This window comes from Mugil cephalus, chromosome 8, assembly GCF_022458985.1.
Source record: "Mugil cephalus isolate CIBA_MC_2020 chromosome 8, CIBA_Mcephalus_1.1, whole genome shotgun sequence".
NCBI lineage: Eukaryota > Metazoa > Chordata > Actinopteri > Mugiliformes > Mugilidae > Mugil > Mugil cephalus.
The window spans coordinates 26,590,508-26,608,006 of NC_061777.1; the positions used below are offsets into that span (position 1 = coordinate 26,590,508).

The 17,499-nt window shown below is 40.2% G+C and overlaps 2 protein-coding genes across 3 annotated transcripts; both read right to left on the reverse strand.

Moving 5' to 3' along the window:
* Positions 1-3,865: 3,865 nt before the first annotated feature.
* Positions 3,866-13,857, reverse strand: LOC125012849 (long-chain-fatty-acid--CoA ligase ACSBG2-like). The gene is made up of 15 exons (XM_047593021.1): positions 13,670-13,857; positions 12,321-12,395; positions 11,973-12,184; positions 10,982-11,265; positions 10,373-10,461; positions 9,854-9,974; positions 9,661-9,741; positions 9,339-9,488; positions 8,569-8,736; positions 8,303-8,484; positions 6,992-7,222; positions 5,661-5,878; positions 5,294-5,433; positions 4,963-5,206; positions 3,866-4,670 (listed from the first exon to the last, which is right to left on the reverse strand). Exons 2-15 carry the CDS (start codon positions 12,383-12,385, stop codon positions 4,579-4,581), a joined length of 2,277 nt encoding a protein of 758 aa, XP_047448977.1. The 5' UTR covers positions 12,386-12,395; positions 13,670-13,857; the 3' UTR covers positions 3,866-4,578.
* Positions 13,858-15,312: 1,455 nt separating this feature from the next.
* Positions 15,313-17,429, reverse strand: hint2 (histidine triad nucleotide binding protein 2). Of its 2 annotated transcripts, none has more exons than XM_047592120.1 (5): positions 17,102-17,429; positions 16,878-17,015; positions 16,636-16,740; positions 15,800-15,872; positions 15,313-15,713 (listed from the first exon to the last, which is right to left on the reverse strand). In XM_047592120.1, the coding sequence occupies exons 1-5, from the start codon at positions 17,333-17,335 to the stop codon at positions 15,622-15,624; spliced, it is 642 nt and encodes a 213-aa protein (XP_047448076.1). In that variant the 5' UTR covers positions 17,336-17,429; the 3' UTR covers positions 15,313-15,621. The 2 variants fall into 2 exon arrangements, with proteins under 2 accessions (XP_047448076.1, XP_047448077.1); XM_047592121.1 differs by having other exon boundaries at positions 17,249-17,419.
* Positions 17,430-17,499: the final 70 nt, after the last annotated feature.

Sequence of the window (17,499 nt, forward strand, 5' to 3'; positions counted from 1 at the left end):
TTCTAAAATATGCAAAAATGGTTGTCGAGAGGGACCCACAGCTATTAACATATAGTAAAAGCACACAATTGTATGAGAAGTAACAAAGAACAAATTAGACAAGAAATCAGAGGATAGAATGCAGGCTGCATCCTGCTCGGGATGGCTTCTATCATCAAGGAGTGTCATTGCTGTTGGGTGGAGGTGTCTAGTCTGATGTAGGTGGGTGTCTGAGTAACACCTGCATGGATGCCAGCTCCAGTAGTTTTCCTGCTGAACACTGTATTATCACAAGAAGGTCAATGTTATTCATTTCATCTGTCAGTGTTTTTAATGCTGTGGCTGGTCGGTATAGCTCTTTGTTATGACATAGGTTTTGTCTTTATTACATGTTCAGAGTCCAAATTTACACTGCAAACGATTTTAGTTACAATAACATGTTATTTTACATAGACTTGGCTACGTTAAACTGAATTTAGTTAATGTGACTTGTAAGTCAAGGGGAGGAGATGCCTGTAATCCACAGGTTGTTCATCACCATGTTATTTCATTAATATAATAGGCTGTTAGATGAGCAGAATCCTAGAAAATAGTTCTGTGATGGGATGAATGATGATAACTGGGGAACAGAAAAACATGATTTGTGTTGGTATTGAATTAAATGGAACTTTTAACAGATTTAAAAACTGCCTCATAATATATTTTGAAGAACAGAATAGAGTAGTATAGAATATAACAATACTTAATTCATCCCCTGGGGGGAAATTCAAGTGTCCAGTAGCTTGTACAGAGAATTTTGGTCACAACCTGTTTGAAATAATGAAAGAAATACCTCTGGGGCCTTTAAAAGATGATTTTAGAGAACTGACAGAACACATCAAGATCATCAAGACAGGCTATAGGCCTCGTGTTTTCTGTTTCCCTGTTTTGAAATGGTGATGGGTGTGATCTGATATCATCACCATCAGTACACTTCGTGATGTGCCAGGAAGTCTGATGTGAACCACCCTGTAAAAATAGTTTAAATTGTCACAGCACATTATAATGACCTGCAGCAGAACTGAGTCCAAACAAAGGGAACACAAGCAGGAGACCAAAAATGCAATCTGATATGTCTGCGCGCACAAGAGGTTTTTGGAAAGACAATCTGTACTTGTACCTGTACTTGCAACTCCAGTGCAGGTAAACATGCCGAATGAATCGGCACGATCAACAGTGATGATGAAAAATGGCATTCATGGCGTTCAGTAGTGACGTTAGAATAAATGTAAAGGCCTAAACAAATATTATTTAGTTTGGTTTAGGTAATGATCCCTGTTACGTAACGAGGTGATCTAATTGTAGGTTTATTAAAGCGTGGGACAGTTTCACGGTGTTAGGAAACATCGAGAGCTCAAATTTCTCTGGTGCCTCCCAATGTTACTGTCCTGTACATCAGTTGCCAGTGTTTGCTCCTTAAAAAAGGCTGTGAAGAATATTTTCACCAATAGGCTAAATATTTACCATATTTAACCTCTTTTGTTGTTCGCGTCAGCAGTAATGACACCTGCTTACACCAATCAGAGGACACTAAATTTAATGTGGAATCAGTACAAGTTTGCCAAAAGTACAGGTGCTGGCCAGTAAATTAGAATATCATCAAAAAGTTGAATTATTTCAGTAATTCCATTCAAAAGGTGAAACTTGTATACTGTATACTTTCCTTCCACACATAGTGATATATTTCAAGTGTTTATTCATTTTCATTTTTATTATTACAACTGACAGCTAATGAAAACACCAAATTCAGTATCTCAGAAAATTAGAATATTCTGAAAAGGCTCAATATAGAAGACACCTGGTGCCACACTAATCAGCTGATTAACTCAAAACACCTGCAAAGGCCTTTAAAAGGTTCCTCAGTCTTGTTCTGAAGGCTCCACAATCATGGGGAAGACTTCTGACTTAACAGTTGTCCAAAAGACGACCATTGACACCTTGTACAAGGAGGGCAAGACACAAAAGTTGATTGCTAAAGAAGCTGGCTGTTCGCAGAGCTCTGTGTCCAAGCACATTAACAGACAGGCGAAGGGACGGAAAAAATGTGGTAGAAAAAAGTGTACAAGCTCTAGGGATAACCGCACCCTGCAGAGAATTGTGACGACAAACCCATTCAAAAATGTGGGGGAGATCCACAAAGAGTGGACTGCAGCTGGAGTCAGCGCTTCAAGAACCACCACGAAGAGACGCATGAAAGACATGGGATTCAGCTGTCGCATTCCGTGTGTCAAGCCACTCTTGAACAAGAAACAGCGTAAGAAGCGCCTCGCCTGGGCCAAGGATAAAAAGGACTGGACTGCTGCTGAGTGGTCCAAAGTTATGTTTTCTGATGAAAGCAAATTTTGCATTTCCTTGGGAAATCAAGGACCCAGAGTCTGGAGGAAGAGCGGAGAAGCACAGAATCCACGTTGCATGAGGTCCAGTGTAAAGTTTCCACCGTCAGTGATGGTGTGAGGTGCCATGTGATCTGCCGGTGTTGGCCCACTCTGTTTCCTGAGGTCCAAGGTCAATGCAGCCGTCTACCAGGAAGTTTTAGAGCACTTCATGCTTCCTGCTGCTGACCAACTTTATGGAGATGCAGATTTCACTTTTCAACAGGACTTGGCACCTGCACACAGTGCCAAAACCACCAGTACCTGGTTCAAGGACCATGGTATCCCTGTCCTTGATTGGCCAGCAAACTCGCCTGACCTTAACCCCATAGAAAATCTATGGGGTATTGTGAAGCGGAAGATGCAATGCGCTAGACCCAACAATGCAGAGGAGCTGAAGACGACTATCAGAGCAACCTGGGCTCTCATAACACCTGAGCAGTGCCACAGACTGATCGAGTCCATGCCACGCCGCATTAATGCAGTGATTGAGGCAAAAGGAGCCCCGACTAAGTATTGAGTGCTATACATGCGCATGCTTTTCATGTTCATTCTTTTCAGTTGGCCAACATTTCTAAAACATTTTTTTCATTGGCCTTTTCAATATTCTAATTTTTTGAGATGCCAAATTTGGAGTTTTCATTAGTTGTCACTTATAAATATCAAAATTAAAAGAAATAAACATTGGAAATACATCGGTCTGTGTGCATTGCATGAATATAATGTACAAGTTTCACCTTTTGAATGGAATTACTGAGATAATTCAACTTTTTGATGATATTCTAATTTACTGGACAGCACCTGTATATCAGACTCTGCAGTTTTCTCTGGTCTCCTTCCCATGACACGTTTAGTTGCACGTCATCATATTCTTTTTGTGTGGTGGTGTATGGCCCACCTGCTCCTTACTTTGAATTTTAGCGGAGTTTTTTTTTCTGAGTTAGTGTTTATAGCAGCCATTAGTCATTAACCTTAGTTATGCTGTTATAGGCCTAGGCAACGGGGGGATTAAGCACCAAGCACCTGCCATCTACTCTTCTCTCTCAACCAAGCTCCTATCTTCTACTTTCTTTTCAGCGACTCTGAGCCCCTCCTCCTCTGATTTCTTATCTAATTTGTTCTTTGTTACTTCTCATGCAATTGTGTGCTTTTACTATATATTAATAGCCGTGGGTCCCTCTCGCCATCCATTTTTGTATATTATAGAAAATGTTAGAAATATAACCTTTGATATGGATAACTTGCTGATGTTCACAGTAGCTTAATGTCTTATGTTCACCACCCACCAGGTTAGCATGCTACTATTTGCTAGCAAGAAAAACTGGAACATTTTTCATATTGCACTAGAATTATGATCCAATAGCTGCCACAGTGATAAAGATAAAAATACCAAATTGTTATGTTATTTGTATATGCTAATCATATAAAAAAGGATGATCCAAAAGTATGAAAAAATGTTTCTGAACTGAGTTTGCTCACTTTGTCCAAATCAATCACTTTTTATTGACAATCTTCACATATCACAAAATAAATACATTCTTTATGTGTCAAACTGTACACAGTGAAGCAGATAAATGATTTACAATTTGCACATGTTTGTGATCGGATAAATTCAGATTACTTCTTTCACATTATAAAAATACTTGCTTCTTTGGAAGGTTAGGGATTATTCTGTCTCATCTACCAACATGAGACTGGGTGACGAGTATTAATGCTGTGAAATCTTTAAACATACATAAGGTTCTTTCAGGCCACAGTGTTTACAACATTTGCTTTGTAAAATGTAAATGTAAAAAAAAAAATGTAAATGTAATGTTGACGGTCAACATCCAGTGCTGAATGTTTGGTGCTGAGTGACAGTAGTTTCACCTATATGCGCTATATGGCAAGCTTTGGCTCTGATTTGGATGTTTTATTATACAATGTGGAGTTGCAGTGAAACTGTATGTACATAAAGCATCTTAAATATCAGACACAAACAGACATCTCTACAGCTTCTGGAGAACATGACAGCTTAAAACTTCAACACAATCCTCTATTCGATCAAATACAACACAATCAGAATCAAGACTTTTACTCTTAAATAATCCTCCTTTGCACTTGCAGGTTTATGTATTTCTGCACATGCTGTAGCATGATAGTCTGGCCAGGCTCCTAATGACCAACTCTCATACCTGTACAGTTCAGTCTACTGTTTTTCTGTGGCCACTGCATACATTTCGTCGATTTTCTCTTGGTACATCTTCACAACAATGGGCCTTCTGAGTTTCATGGTGGGCCCTGTAAAGATGAGAAAGAAGAGCAGGTTGTTTTGACATAGGTTTAGTTCCAACAACACAATAACAACATCTGATAAGCTGTTGAGTCAGTATTGAAAAATCTTCACTGGAATGCTGTTTGGTATGTCACAAGGCCAGAACATGTCCTAGATTAAAAGTTGATCATGCATCACAATGAGTTCGTCACAACAGTAGTGAATACTTTCTACTTCCTTAATACCAGTAGTTCCAGCGATATGGTTTTCAGAGAAAAGAAGACAAAAAGAAATCAAAACCAATAGATAGTAGCTGACCCAGTTCTCCTCCAGTGATTGAGAAGTCTCGCTCCAATATGACCCACTTCTGGACCTTCTGAGCGTTTGACATTGATCTGGCGTTGATGCGTTCCATGCCCTCCTGAATAGCTTTGTAAATAGCTGGCTCCTTATTGGCTATAATCTCAGACACCTTTGTTGCTGTGACGCCGTTCTGCAGGCAAAACTCCAAGGCCTCAGGGCCCAGCTCATCTGTAGGTTCACCATTGTCATCCACGACACACTGTGCAAACAGAAATGGGGCCGTTACCATCTTTTGCCTTAATTATTTATCAGCTGTGCCTGTCTGCACGAGTGGAGAGTGGCTTACTTTAAGAGTGAGCAGCATGGAGAGGAACTTGAGCTTGTCTCCGATCAGCATTGCATTACTGATGATGGGCACCTCAGCCTTCAGTGCATCCTCGATCGGAACAGGAGGGATGTTCTCACCACCAGCCGTGATGATCAGCTCTGTTTAATAAAGACAAAATAGTGCCACTTGTTTAGCCAACATGATGACATTTGTCATGTTTCAGTGTTTTTTCACTGGTCCTTATGACCAACCAGCCGTAAAAACTTCCCAGGTGTCCTAGTTTAATATGTATGGGGTTAGATGGTTGGTCGTCTAACTCCATACCCAATCAGCAATCAGAATGTTTCCTAGGGCCATGTGAATATTTTAAATTCCTGCATCTTACCCTTAATCCTTCCTGTGATGTACAGGAAGTCGTTCTGGTCATTTCTTCCCAGATCTCCAGAGTGCAGCCAGCCCTCTTCATCCAGAGCCTCCGTTGTTTTATCAGCCATGTTTAAGTAGCCCATGAAGACGTTGCGACCCCAGAAACAGATCTCTCCGTTCCCGTCCTTATCTGGATTGTCCAGCTTTATCTTACAGCCTGGCATAACCTTTCCACAGCTGAAAAAGCGTAATCATAATGAGCTTGTGCAGAGTTGATGTGAACAGTTGCTGATAAACATCCCCCATACAGCTGTAATTTAGCTCAGTATGAAACTTGATAAAAAGAAAGCTTCTTTAAGCGGTTGTGTAAACTTCCAAATATTGGGTTCAAATATTTGTCTGAATTTCTGTTTTCGGGTCTCGCATTCTCTGTCTTCTCCACCTCTTAATAGCAAACAGACAGGTAATATGACCGTTCAAATATCCTATTCTGTTACAATGGTGCCCCATCTGCTTTCCATTGAAACTTGACATAATATTACTAAAAGATGGACAGATATGCAGAGAGGTTCTTTCTGACAAAACTACTCGAGTAAGTAAAAGTACAAACTAAAAATAGGCCCGTAGAGGGAGCCTATAAAGCCACAAAACAGGAAAAGAAACTGACTAAACTAAAATGAATTATTTTGTTGACAGTTTGAATTTTGAGCTTCATAAACTTATCCTTGTTAACTGTGAAGGTTGTGGTTTATTTATTTTGTAATGTCTAAGTGACTAAGTTATGTAAATACCAGCACTGGAACACATGCTCACTTGTTTGTGAAATGGTCACATATCACAAGTTCTCCTGGGATCTGCAGAGCTTTATACAGTACTGACTTTCACTTCAGTATTTTGGTATTAAGGTTACATTACTCGTTTGGTTCACTCTCACTTCTGTCATCAGCTATGCCTTTGGTTGTTCTTGTTTTCAGGACTTACATTGTATTATTGTAAGTCCTATTGTCAGGTGGCCTGACATCTGTCTGTCTATCTATCTATCTATCTATCTATCTATCTATCTATCTATCTATCTATCTATCTATCTATCTATCTATCTATCTATCTATCTATCTATCTATCTATCTATCTATCTATCTATCTATCTATCTATCTATCTATCTATCTATCTGTATATATTTTACATAGTTCCAAGCGGAGCCACAAAAGACAAACCTTCCTTTCATGTATATGGTGCCATCAGATTTAACTAGTTGGTAACATTTGACATTTTTTTTTTTCACATCAGTAGTTTTTTTTCACATCCATATAACAGCACATGTGTTATGCACATAAGTCTTGGCTGCGTACCTGGTGATGCGGTATTCGTCAACTGACACGGTGTGTGGGCCGGAGCTTTCACTCATGCCGTACAGCTCCTTCACAGGCATGTTGAGGCTCATGAAGTACTCCAGAGTCTCTTTGGTGATAGGTGCCGCTCCTGTGAGGCAGAGCTTGCAGCGGTCTAAGCCCAGGGTGGCACGCACCTTCTTGAAGACCAGATTGTTTGCAAGCGTGAAGCCCCACGGCACCACATTCTCCCTGCAGTACAAATAAAATAGAAGGTTCCGAGATCGAGAGTTAGTGGAATTAAGAACCCGAGATTAAACCTTATAAAACCTATTTTCAGGATATTCCATATGTATGTAAGATGAAGGGAAAGTTGGAGGAGGTCAGAGCATTCCTTATGTGAAGGACCCCATGGAATACAGATGCCCTGGCAAAGATGAGTCAGTAATACCGATCATTCATAATACAGAGGGACATCCTACTACCTCAACTAAAGGAGACAAACGTAAATAAAGTTGTGGTGTCATCATGCCTCTGTTTTCTCACATAGTAATGATTGATAACCGCTCCAAACTTTTTTTTAAATATATAATTATTTGACTTTTGTGATGATCAGGTCCACATATTGAATAGAGACTAAATATGTGCAGATCTAATAAAGTAACAACAGTACTTTGTGTGTAGTCCAGCATATGTTAGCATGCTAACAGGCTAAATTAAGAAGGAGCAGGGGTGCAGATCCAATGTCAGCACAAAAGTGTCATTTATTGTGCTCACCTCTCTTGTTTATTTGTCGATTTGTAAAACTTGAGTAAGGTTGGGACCAAAGAAAATTACACCGATCACTGCTTTCATTAAATGTATGGACAAAGAGCTCTTTTATCTCACCCGACACATTCGAGGAAATCACCACACTTTTGGCACAATGCCATCAAGTAAAACAGGCAAAGACAGAAAGACAGTTGTCTTGTTGGGGGGGGTGGGGGGGCAACATTAGTATTTTAGCATTGCTTGCATGCAAATATGCATTTATACATGGTCCTCACAGAGCAGCTTGTGAGGCTGACACAACAGCCTTGTTCTGATCTAATCTGTAATGTGTGCTGTTATTTAATGTTCTTTTCAAAATGAAGTAAATGTGCCACTATTAAGAGCACTGAAAATAAATGATGTCTGAGGGAATATTTACTCTAGCTGTTAAACTAAAATATGGGTAACTATATCTAGAAATGGATATGTTCCTAACAACAAACTATAACAATCATCCTGATAAAAGTTTATGTTAAACATTACCACGTGTTAACAAATCCCACAGACATTATATGCTCTTACCCGTTCATGGCACTGTAGCTGTACTGCAAGCCTATTGCCTTAGCCCAGTCTGCCACTCTCTTCCTCAGTGGAGATGCCTTGGCACCAACAGCTTTCATCTTCTCCTGCATCTTCTCCCACACACGAGGAACCCCCAGGAAACAAGTTGGACGTGCCTCTTTCAGTGTGTCCACTAAAGAGCCCTGGAAAAACAACAAGTGATTAAAAACAAACCTATCTATTCATCATTGATAAGTACTTGATTGAACAATAATAGCCATCCTTACCTTTAGAGCGTCTGGCTCAGCAAAATAAGTGGTCCCAGCAAAAGCCATAGAGATCCATATGTCAACCATTTGAGCTGCCACGTGGCTGAGTGGCAGGTAGCTGACCACCACCTCCTCACCACCACCTGATTTTACTAGGCTAGATGCTGTTCGGGCTGTCCATGTAATCTGCACATTAAAACATTGAAGAAGAGTCTGGAATACTTTTTAGCTTTGCATATTATCCACTAGTCACATGGCCTCTATTACGTACTCACAGAAATGAGGAATAAAGCCATTTTATTTAATGCTTATGATCCATTTACATGGTAACTTCATGTGTAAGTCTAGTTTAAAATGCACATGACACCTAGCAATAGATCCCCTCATGGGAACTAAAGAGTGAATATCTGTTGCAGTTCATTGCTGAAACCCAAGCCATAAATGCTGAGCTGACCCAAGAGACAGAAAATTGAGCATTACCACGAACATTACTTGGAAAACAACAGTTTTCTCTTAAACTTTCCAATCTGTCCCAAAGCTTCCTAAAAAAAACATTCTCATGAGAAGGCAGAATTCAAAAAATATTTTTTCTATTTGGTGGGTAAGAGTTTTTGGTGTTCCCCAAGGCACCATGTTGAGTACTTTTTTTTTTCTTTTTCATTTACAATCCTGATCACAACTTGCCATTTCCTACCTTTCGTCACAATAATAAGAAGAAATAACATTAAGATTCAATTTGGTTGTGTTGATGCAATAGAAGCTGAAGTATTGTTGCCTAGGCCACTCACATTGTCATGGCTCAACATGACTCCTTTAGGATTGCCAGTGGTTCCAGAAGTATAGATGAGGGTACAGCACTCGTTGGCCCGAAGACTCTCAATCACAGCATTGAGTTGCTCGTTGGGAACATCCTCTCCCAGCTTCATAAACTCTTCCCACTACAGAGGATTAGATACATGTAGCTGAGTACATTTCAGGCATAATCTTACACTTCAACTAAGACAATAATAATTTAACATAAATTCATCAACAGATGATATACATAATATACTATGTCTTCTAACCATTTGATTCAACTGCCTAACCAATATGTCTGTTGTGTCAACATACTGTATAGAGGAAAGGTGCTTTCTGCAGCAGCTCGCCTTTATACTGGACAATGGCTTTCAGATGAGGTAGCTGATCTTTAACCTGTTGGAAAAGACGCAATAAAGAAAGGCATGTGAGGACTGATTACTTTTACCTTTTGGCAAAATGTCATTTCAGACACACTAAGAGTTGATGCTGTGATAAAGCTCCTGACCTGAAGGATTTTGTCCAGTTGTTTCTGGTTCTCCACAACCAGGATGTTGGCCTCACAGTTGGCTGCCACATACTGGCAAGCTTCTGCCGAGTTGGTTGTGTAAATGCCGGCCGCCAGACCCCTATGGCACATAGCAGATGTTGAGTAAATTTCTTAACACAAAGTGGTTCATAATTAAATACTATGTAGTTCGTCTAAGCAGAAACTTATAGTATCTTCTTTTTTTTTCAAAACAGGAAATGCTCAATTAGACAGAAGAAAATGGCACTTTTAAGCCAATGTCAGCCCTGTCCACCAAAATTAATTAAATAATTTTAAACAGTTTATGACACTGACAAGGAATTAAGACAAGAATTAAACAGTTTTAACTGCATAATTAGTGGTCTTTGAAACAGAATACAGAGGCAGGCTTTGAGATATGCGTGAGAGACACAAATGTGCTGTATCAAGTTAGACTCGACTAAGAATCTCAAGTGGAGAGTGTATAAGCCCCATGTGAAATGTTACTTTTGTGTTTACCCAGCCAAGATGCAGGCAATGTCTGAGATGAACCACTCAGGTGAGTTGAATCCCAGAATTCCCACGCCATGGTAGCGCTCCAGCCCCAACTGGAAACATAAAATGTACCTTTAATGACACAGTGGCACAGTGCCTCTGTTACTCCTGACCTACATCTTGTTTTAGCACTCAGCCTCATGATGAGGCTTAAAAATGTCCATGAAACAAGAGATGTAACACAAGCTGTGAATTTCACACACCCAAGTGTTGGTTTTCAGCAGCCCATTCTCACACTAAGGAAATGGGAAGTACATTCTGAAGTACTGTTTATCAAACTGGTGTCAGAAGATAAAGTTTTTGAGTAGACTGAGCAAAAATCACAAGCAGCGTATATGTAGTATGTTTTGGTTATAACTGTTAACACCTATTTCTTTTTACATTTAGCTTGGTGGCTAAAGGAAAAGAGTGGGACCACATCAGTGGGAGAGATAGTATGTGTAATTTTAGTGTGTATGTGTAAAAAAAAAAAAAAGACTGGGATTCTCAAACAGATCCAAACAGCTTTAAAAATTAAAGTTTAAATTGAGACTAACATCAGCAAGTCAGAATCAAGAAAAATGTTCAGCTTACCTTTAGAAAACTTTTAGCTGCTGCACGGCACTGCTCATAGTATTCCCTCCAGGTCAGAGACACTGATTGTCCATCTTTTTTGAAGACCAAAGCTGGAGTATTTTCACACTTTTCAAGTGTCTCCAGGAACATTTGATGTATGGTAATAGGTGTCTCCGAGCCTGGGCCTGAGCCCTCCAACCTGAGCTTTACTCCCTTGTCTCTGCTGTTGCTCCATAGCTGGTCCGCCGGGGCCAGGGTTGTTGCCAAGCTTGCCACTGACAGAGGAACTGCTTTGGGCTCCTCTGGGGGACAACAGGGACAGCTGAATTTTCCCGCCATCGATGACATTAAAGTGCAATTCAGACAACAGAGCAAGTTTGCAGTTTAGACGAAGAGCCGGGTGTACGAGAGATCTGCAAACATCTCTGGACTATCCCTGAGGGTGTGTTACACCTACTGTCCTCGAGCTAAGGGGAATTTAAGAACAAGGCGGACTAAGCTGTTACACGACACAACCGGAAGCTGGGGAATGTACATGCCTACCTACCAATCAGGTTTGGTTAGAGGAAGTAATATGTTTTGAATACAATGTCAGCTTGAGTTACGAGTGCTTCATGAGTCTGTTTGCTATTATTTACTGTAAAGGAAAAAGTTGGATCTTGCCCTCAGCTGTCTGCAAAACCTCTCAAACACGTTCTCCTCACATTTGCCCCTGAGCATTTTACCTGACCTACTTTTACAGCTTAAATTTTCTTCAAACCCTTTTTAAAGACTTGCTTTTACCTTCATTGCACCAAACCTATGTCTTCACTACGTATTTTATTGTTGCCCAGAGCTCTCTAAATGATAGTAGTTCTGAATAAAAAACACAGTCTTGCAAACTCTACCCTTCATGCAGCTGCTTGAACAAGTTGGTTTATGAACTTGGAAGTGACACAATGTTTAATCACAACCTGTTTTTGCAAACTGGGGATAGGCCTAATTGCATAATTGTGCCTGTGCCTCTTACCTGGTGTAAGTGCTTCAGTAGCTTCCTCCAGCTCAGCACACGTGGTCGGTTGGACTGGTGGCTCACTGTTACTAGAGTGATGAGTCTCCTGGCTCTCTGAAGCTGGTGCCACACTGAGTTCAGCTGTTGTGGGTTTTCCGTTGAGGATAACAGCGGAGTGGTTCTTTACAACAGTGTCATCTGAAACAGTCTGTAAGTTTTGGGAAAGAAGGCTGTCACAGCCAGATGACATGAATGAGAAGTGATAACCAAAAATGGATAAATGCCATTTTTAGATACAACAAAAAATCCAAATCTTCATGACAATCACCTTGTTGTCCACTTTCAGACATGCATCATTTTACGTACCTTTCCGTATTAAGATCCATGGCTGCAACACCGTTGTTCATTACCATATTTTCTTCGAGACTCATCTTGTATTTTCTACAAACACAGAATAAGTAAAATTAACATTAACTGAGGACTCTCGGAGAGGATTATTTATCACAAACCAGCCCCACTGCGCTCATTTATATGAGGGTGACATTCACTAAAGTAATTGCAATAGGTCAGAGCCAATGACTGCTGATGCTACAAGTAACACACAGCATGGTCCAAATGTTGAAACTGTGAATATTGTGCCAGGAGACATTGCTACATCTGGCACTATTTATATGTCTCTGTGAACCCCGTGGCCCAAAGTCTCACAAAGTTTGTACCAGTTACTATTAGTTAGCAGTTATTCAAACACACTGACTAACTAAAGGGATTAGGGAAGTTCAAAATACTTAATACTAGGACAAGAATAAGATCTTCCTTGACGCAGATCACTCATGTCTGTAGTACATTGCCCTCTGGTGTACAAAATCAGCCAACTATTCCAATACCCCACGTGTATTGCATATTTCACTGTACCTTTAATCAACTAAACTGTCAAAGGTGATCCATCAGTTCAGCATATTTGCCAAGCTCTAGGTCTACAAATGAAATGCTGCATTTGTCATAAAACCATATCAGATTAAAATCTGTCAAAGACAGCAATAAAGGGCTGACCCCCTTTTTTTTTTTTTTTTTTTAAAGATTGCTCAGCTCAATACTTATCGGGACCAAGGTTCACAAGACTTACAAAATTACAGTGTGGCAATAAGAAATTGAAAAGTTAAATATTTCCTCAGAATTAGGAAAACGTTTAAACTTCTCTGCAATGCACAAAAAGAAGGGCTCAGTGTCATTAATGGCTTGGAGTGTACAATACCAAGAAGAGGCAATGTAACCTTTGATAATCAGCTTTAAAAGAAGAGGAAAAACTAAAAATCCACAGTCACTGCAGATGTTAAGTTAAAGTAAAGGAACATGAAATGAGGACTACTGATGTTTAACTGGAGCCAATGGTTGCAGGAGAGTACGTTTTACCAAAAGCCTCTGTCTCTGTTCTTCAAGGCTAAAATCATCATAACCAGCATTTAAAAGTCATATGTTTGTTGTTGTTGTTGTTTCTTTTTAAAAAAAAAAAAAAAATTCACACTCTGACATTAATCACTCTGACATTAATCACTCTGACATTAATAAAAAAATAAAAAATAGTGTGCCTGAAAAAAAAGAACAGACAGATTTTACATGCGCAGCTATGTGTGGAAATCTAGTGTGATGTGTATTCTTTTTACACATACTCAGAAGGTATAAAAAAGGTTGGAAATGCATAATGGATGATAACCTACCTTCTCTGCTGACAGAGCTGAATGGCATCAAGGGGAGAGGAGCAGTCAGCTGTAGGAACGACCTGAATTAAACTTTGCCCGGTGCAAGTCCGCGACTCTTGGACATATCCACCTATAGGGGAGTTACATGAAGGCAGCACAGGTTCCCATACACTCACACCTTGTCCAGACCTACAGTCACTTTCGCAATCCTATGAACACCTGCCTCTGAGGCCGCCTCAAAAGTCCACCTGACCAGAGGTCACGCCTCATAAGGGTTAAGAAGACCTGAAACTTGACACATAAACAGTCTGAAGCTGTCTGATACCCGCTTTGTTTATATAACAATAGCTAACAGTGGTTGGCATTGACGACAGTGAGTAGTGTTCAGTGAGATTTAAGTCCGCTGCACAACAAGCTGAGAGGTATTTGGGCAGGTGTTATTGAGCCTTTCTATTCCAAATGGACTTGTGAAGAAGTTCATTATCAGACAAGCATGACGAGGCCTGTCAGAGGAGTAAAGATAAAACGAGATAAGTTCTCTAAGGTTTATGAGGACTGATGAGACTTTGACCCATAAAAGAGTTTTTCAATAGTTTAACAAAACTTGTGCAACTTCTTCTACCCTTGACACATCAAGAAAGATGTTTGCAACAGACGCAAAGATGAATGAAGCTGATTATTTTTTTTTTTTTAACTCCCCTTGTCTTTAAGAACATAAAGAGTGTAATGTAAAAAATATGACTCTTAATGTGCCATTACAACAGGCCTTGTTTCCTCGTTTCTCGAGAACTGTGTACTTTCTCACATCCACATCCATCTCGTAGCTGTGCTCAATGAAGTGAACACTATTTTAAGCAAATATAGGGGAAAGTTTAAGTTTGTCACGCCAGTGAAACAGAGTTACCTTGGTCACGGGCACCAAGGTCACTGAATCATACCACCCAGTCACACCACAGCGTCTCATCTCTGACCCTCACTGCTACTATCTGGACGCAGGCCCTCTGTGGAGGTTGTGAATGATTAGTGAGGGGATTTGTCAGTGCCAGGAAGGTTGTCAGAAACTGGAATACACACAGCATACGCTGTAGGTAATGAAAATTAGACTTTAGCCTACATTAGCATTATTCTATCAGTGATTAGAAGGTTAAAGTAATGTCTTATTACTTTCGGTTCTGTAGAATGTTTACATGTAACTTATTAACCATTTACAAAGTCTTTATTTACATCATATTGAACCCATAGTATCCTGAGGGCAACAATGGTGAAACCATCAAGTATTTTACAAGCAAACAAGAAATTGTGCTGCACAGAGTCAGGGGGTATAAACTTCTAATCCTATGCAACAAACACTAATATTGTATTTTTTAATTAATGAAAATCAATCCAGTCATTGGGGGAAAACCTCAACAGTGAGATGATTACTAAACATCTATATTAAAACATGTTCATAATAAAAGTTCATTCTGCTTTTGAGTTGTGAGTTTCCTGTGGGTTTGATTTCAAGGCTGATCCAGTTAGTGATGAGGAAGCAGTCTCAGGTGTGAAAACGCCATTGTGTAATCTTAGCTCAGGTTTATGTTGTTCATGTTATGTTTAAGAGTTATGTCGTAAATACAATGGCTCTAAAAAAAAAGAAAAACAAAACACACACACACCGAGTGTTTGTATTTATCCTGTCTTCCCAAATAATCATTTAATGTGAACATGTAAGAACAGGTCAAATCTATTTTACAAATAAAAACAATTCTTTGACAATTGCTGCCTATGTCCTCTGGATTAGTTTACCAACTAAATATTTAATCCAAGATGTTATTATTAGAAATGGTGCAGTCATTTTAATCATAATGTCTTCACTTCTATGTTTAATTTTTGCTTTTATTTAGGTCAACATATTTACATTTTCTTTTTTGATGAACACATGAAAAGTCATGGAAGTACGCTGGAGATCCGGACACACACATTAGCACACATTATCCTGGCGGCCACATCATCTGTCTTCCTCCCAGGACGTGGATGTGAAGGTGGTAGACTGACTGAGAACCGTCTTTTCCATCGTTGATTACTGAAAATTCAGAGTGCAGGTAAATAAACAGCGGGCAGATCCACAAATATGATTATTACCGCTATGCAGTAAATGAAATAACCTACCCACTCTGTAGCCTTCATTAAGAGATTCTTGCTTTGCCACATTCTTGGCAACAACCAACAAATGTCCGAGGAGCTGCAAGTTGAGGAAAAGAGAGCTGAAGACAGAATTTCCACTGCATGCGTGCACATTAGTCACTTGTAAATGAGCCAGTGAGGCCTTTCAAAGATCAATATTTTGAATTTCTAGACTTGGAGGAATAGGTAAGGACCTTGAGTTCTGGTGAGGGCAGCAAAAATGGTCAGACTACAGAACAACCTGGAAAAAAACTGTCTCAATCGTTATTACTTCTGTTCTGCGCAACTACACTTTAATTTTTAGATTGGTCATGCACGTTTTAATAACACACTCTACACAGGGAGGATACGGTGCATGTATGTCTTATTAGAACTGATAGAAACTGCAGCACAAACAAGTCATCTCAGAAATGTGACAAACATCAGCTGCAACTACTACTGACTAGAGGGAATAGATTCTGCAGCTAGCTAGTGTCTAACTAACCTTAACCTACAGCTGAGCTGGGAGATTGCTGTCATTCATTTACCTGCCCCTGGTCTAGGAGTATTCTTTTAATGATATAAGTTTGGATGGTTCCAGCAGAGGGAAGCATGATGCTTTGTTAGACTAGTTGTCAGTCGTGTGCTTCACACCTTGTGGAAGTTCTGGTGGAAACTGGACCTTAGTCTATTTTTATGCATGAATCCTTATCTCTACACTCTCAGGGATACATAGAAATAAAAGCCTTTACACATGCCTCTTTAAAAGAGTGAATGTTAATTTGTCTGGCGTTGTTTCATGTGACAACACATCCCAAATGTACTGACAGTGAACAGCTTACCGCAGCATCATCATCCTTTGCAGCGCTTATTCTAGGAATAGGGACCCTTGGAATAACCAGGAAGTGAACGGGGGCCTGTGGGTTGACGTCCCTGAATGCCAAACACTGATAAACACACAAAAACAACAAAACGGCTGAGTTACACAACTTCACCTAATGAGAACAACAACGTGTTTATTTATCTCTGGACTCCACGTGGAAGAGGCCAAATGGGATAAACATGTTTTGAAGCCACTGTTCACCTTCTCATCCTCATAAATGATATCCGCAGGGATGCTTTTATCAATTACTTTGGAGAAGATGGTTGGAGTTGGGGAGCCGTACTTCTTGCTGGCTTCCTCTGCCAGCTTCACCTCATCCCTTTTGGTGCAGAGTGGTCTCTGAGGGTCAGTGAAACACACAGAAAAATTAAAAGCTACTAAGAGTCGTTCCCAGGCAAACAAGCAGGTGCCGTGATAAGCCAAACCTGTTGGTGGTGACGCTGGGGCATCGCAGGCTCCCCACAGCCACCACCACCAACCGAGCTGCTGCTGGCAATGTGCTCCGCAGCAACCATCGTAAAGAAAATGTTTACGAGAATGACAGCAGGGTAGTTTATTTTCAGCGCAGCTACCTCGGCTCGACAAACGCGGTGTAAGCGGCCTAGGTGGGCAGCTCTGTTCCCGGCGAACTGTGCACGCAGAACCTGACGAAAATACATAGGTAGTTCACAAGGTGTCCCAAGCCTGAGTTGTGAACAGTTTGGCCGGATACCTTCCCCACGTAGCACAGCGCTGCCCCTTCCGTCTGCGTAACGATGCGTTCATGTACCCGCAGTATGTTTTTTTTTTTTTTTTTTTTAACTCAAACCTGAATCAAGCATTC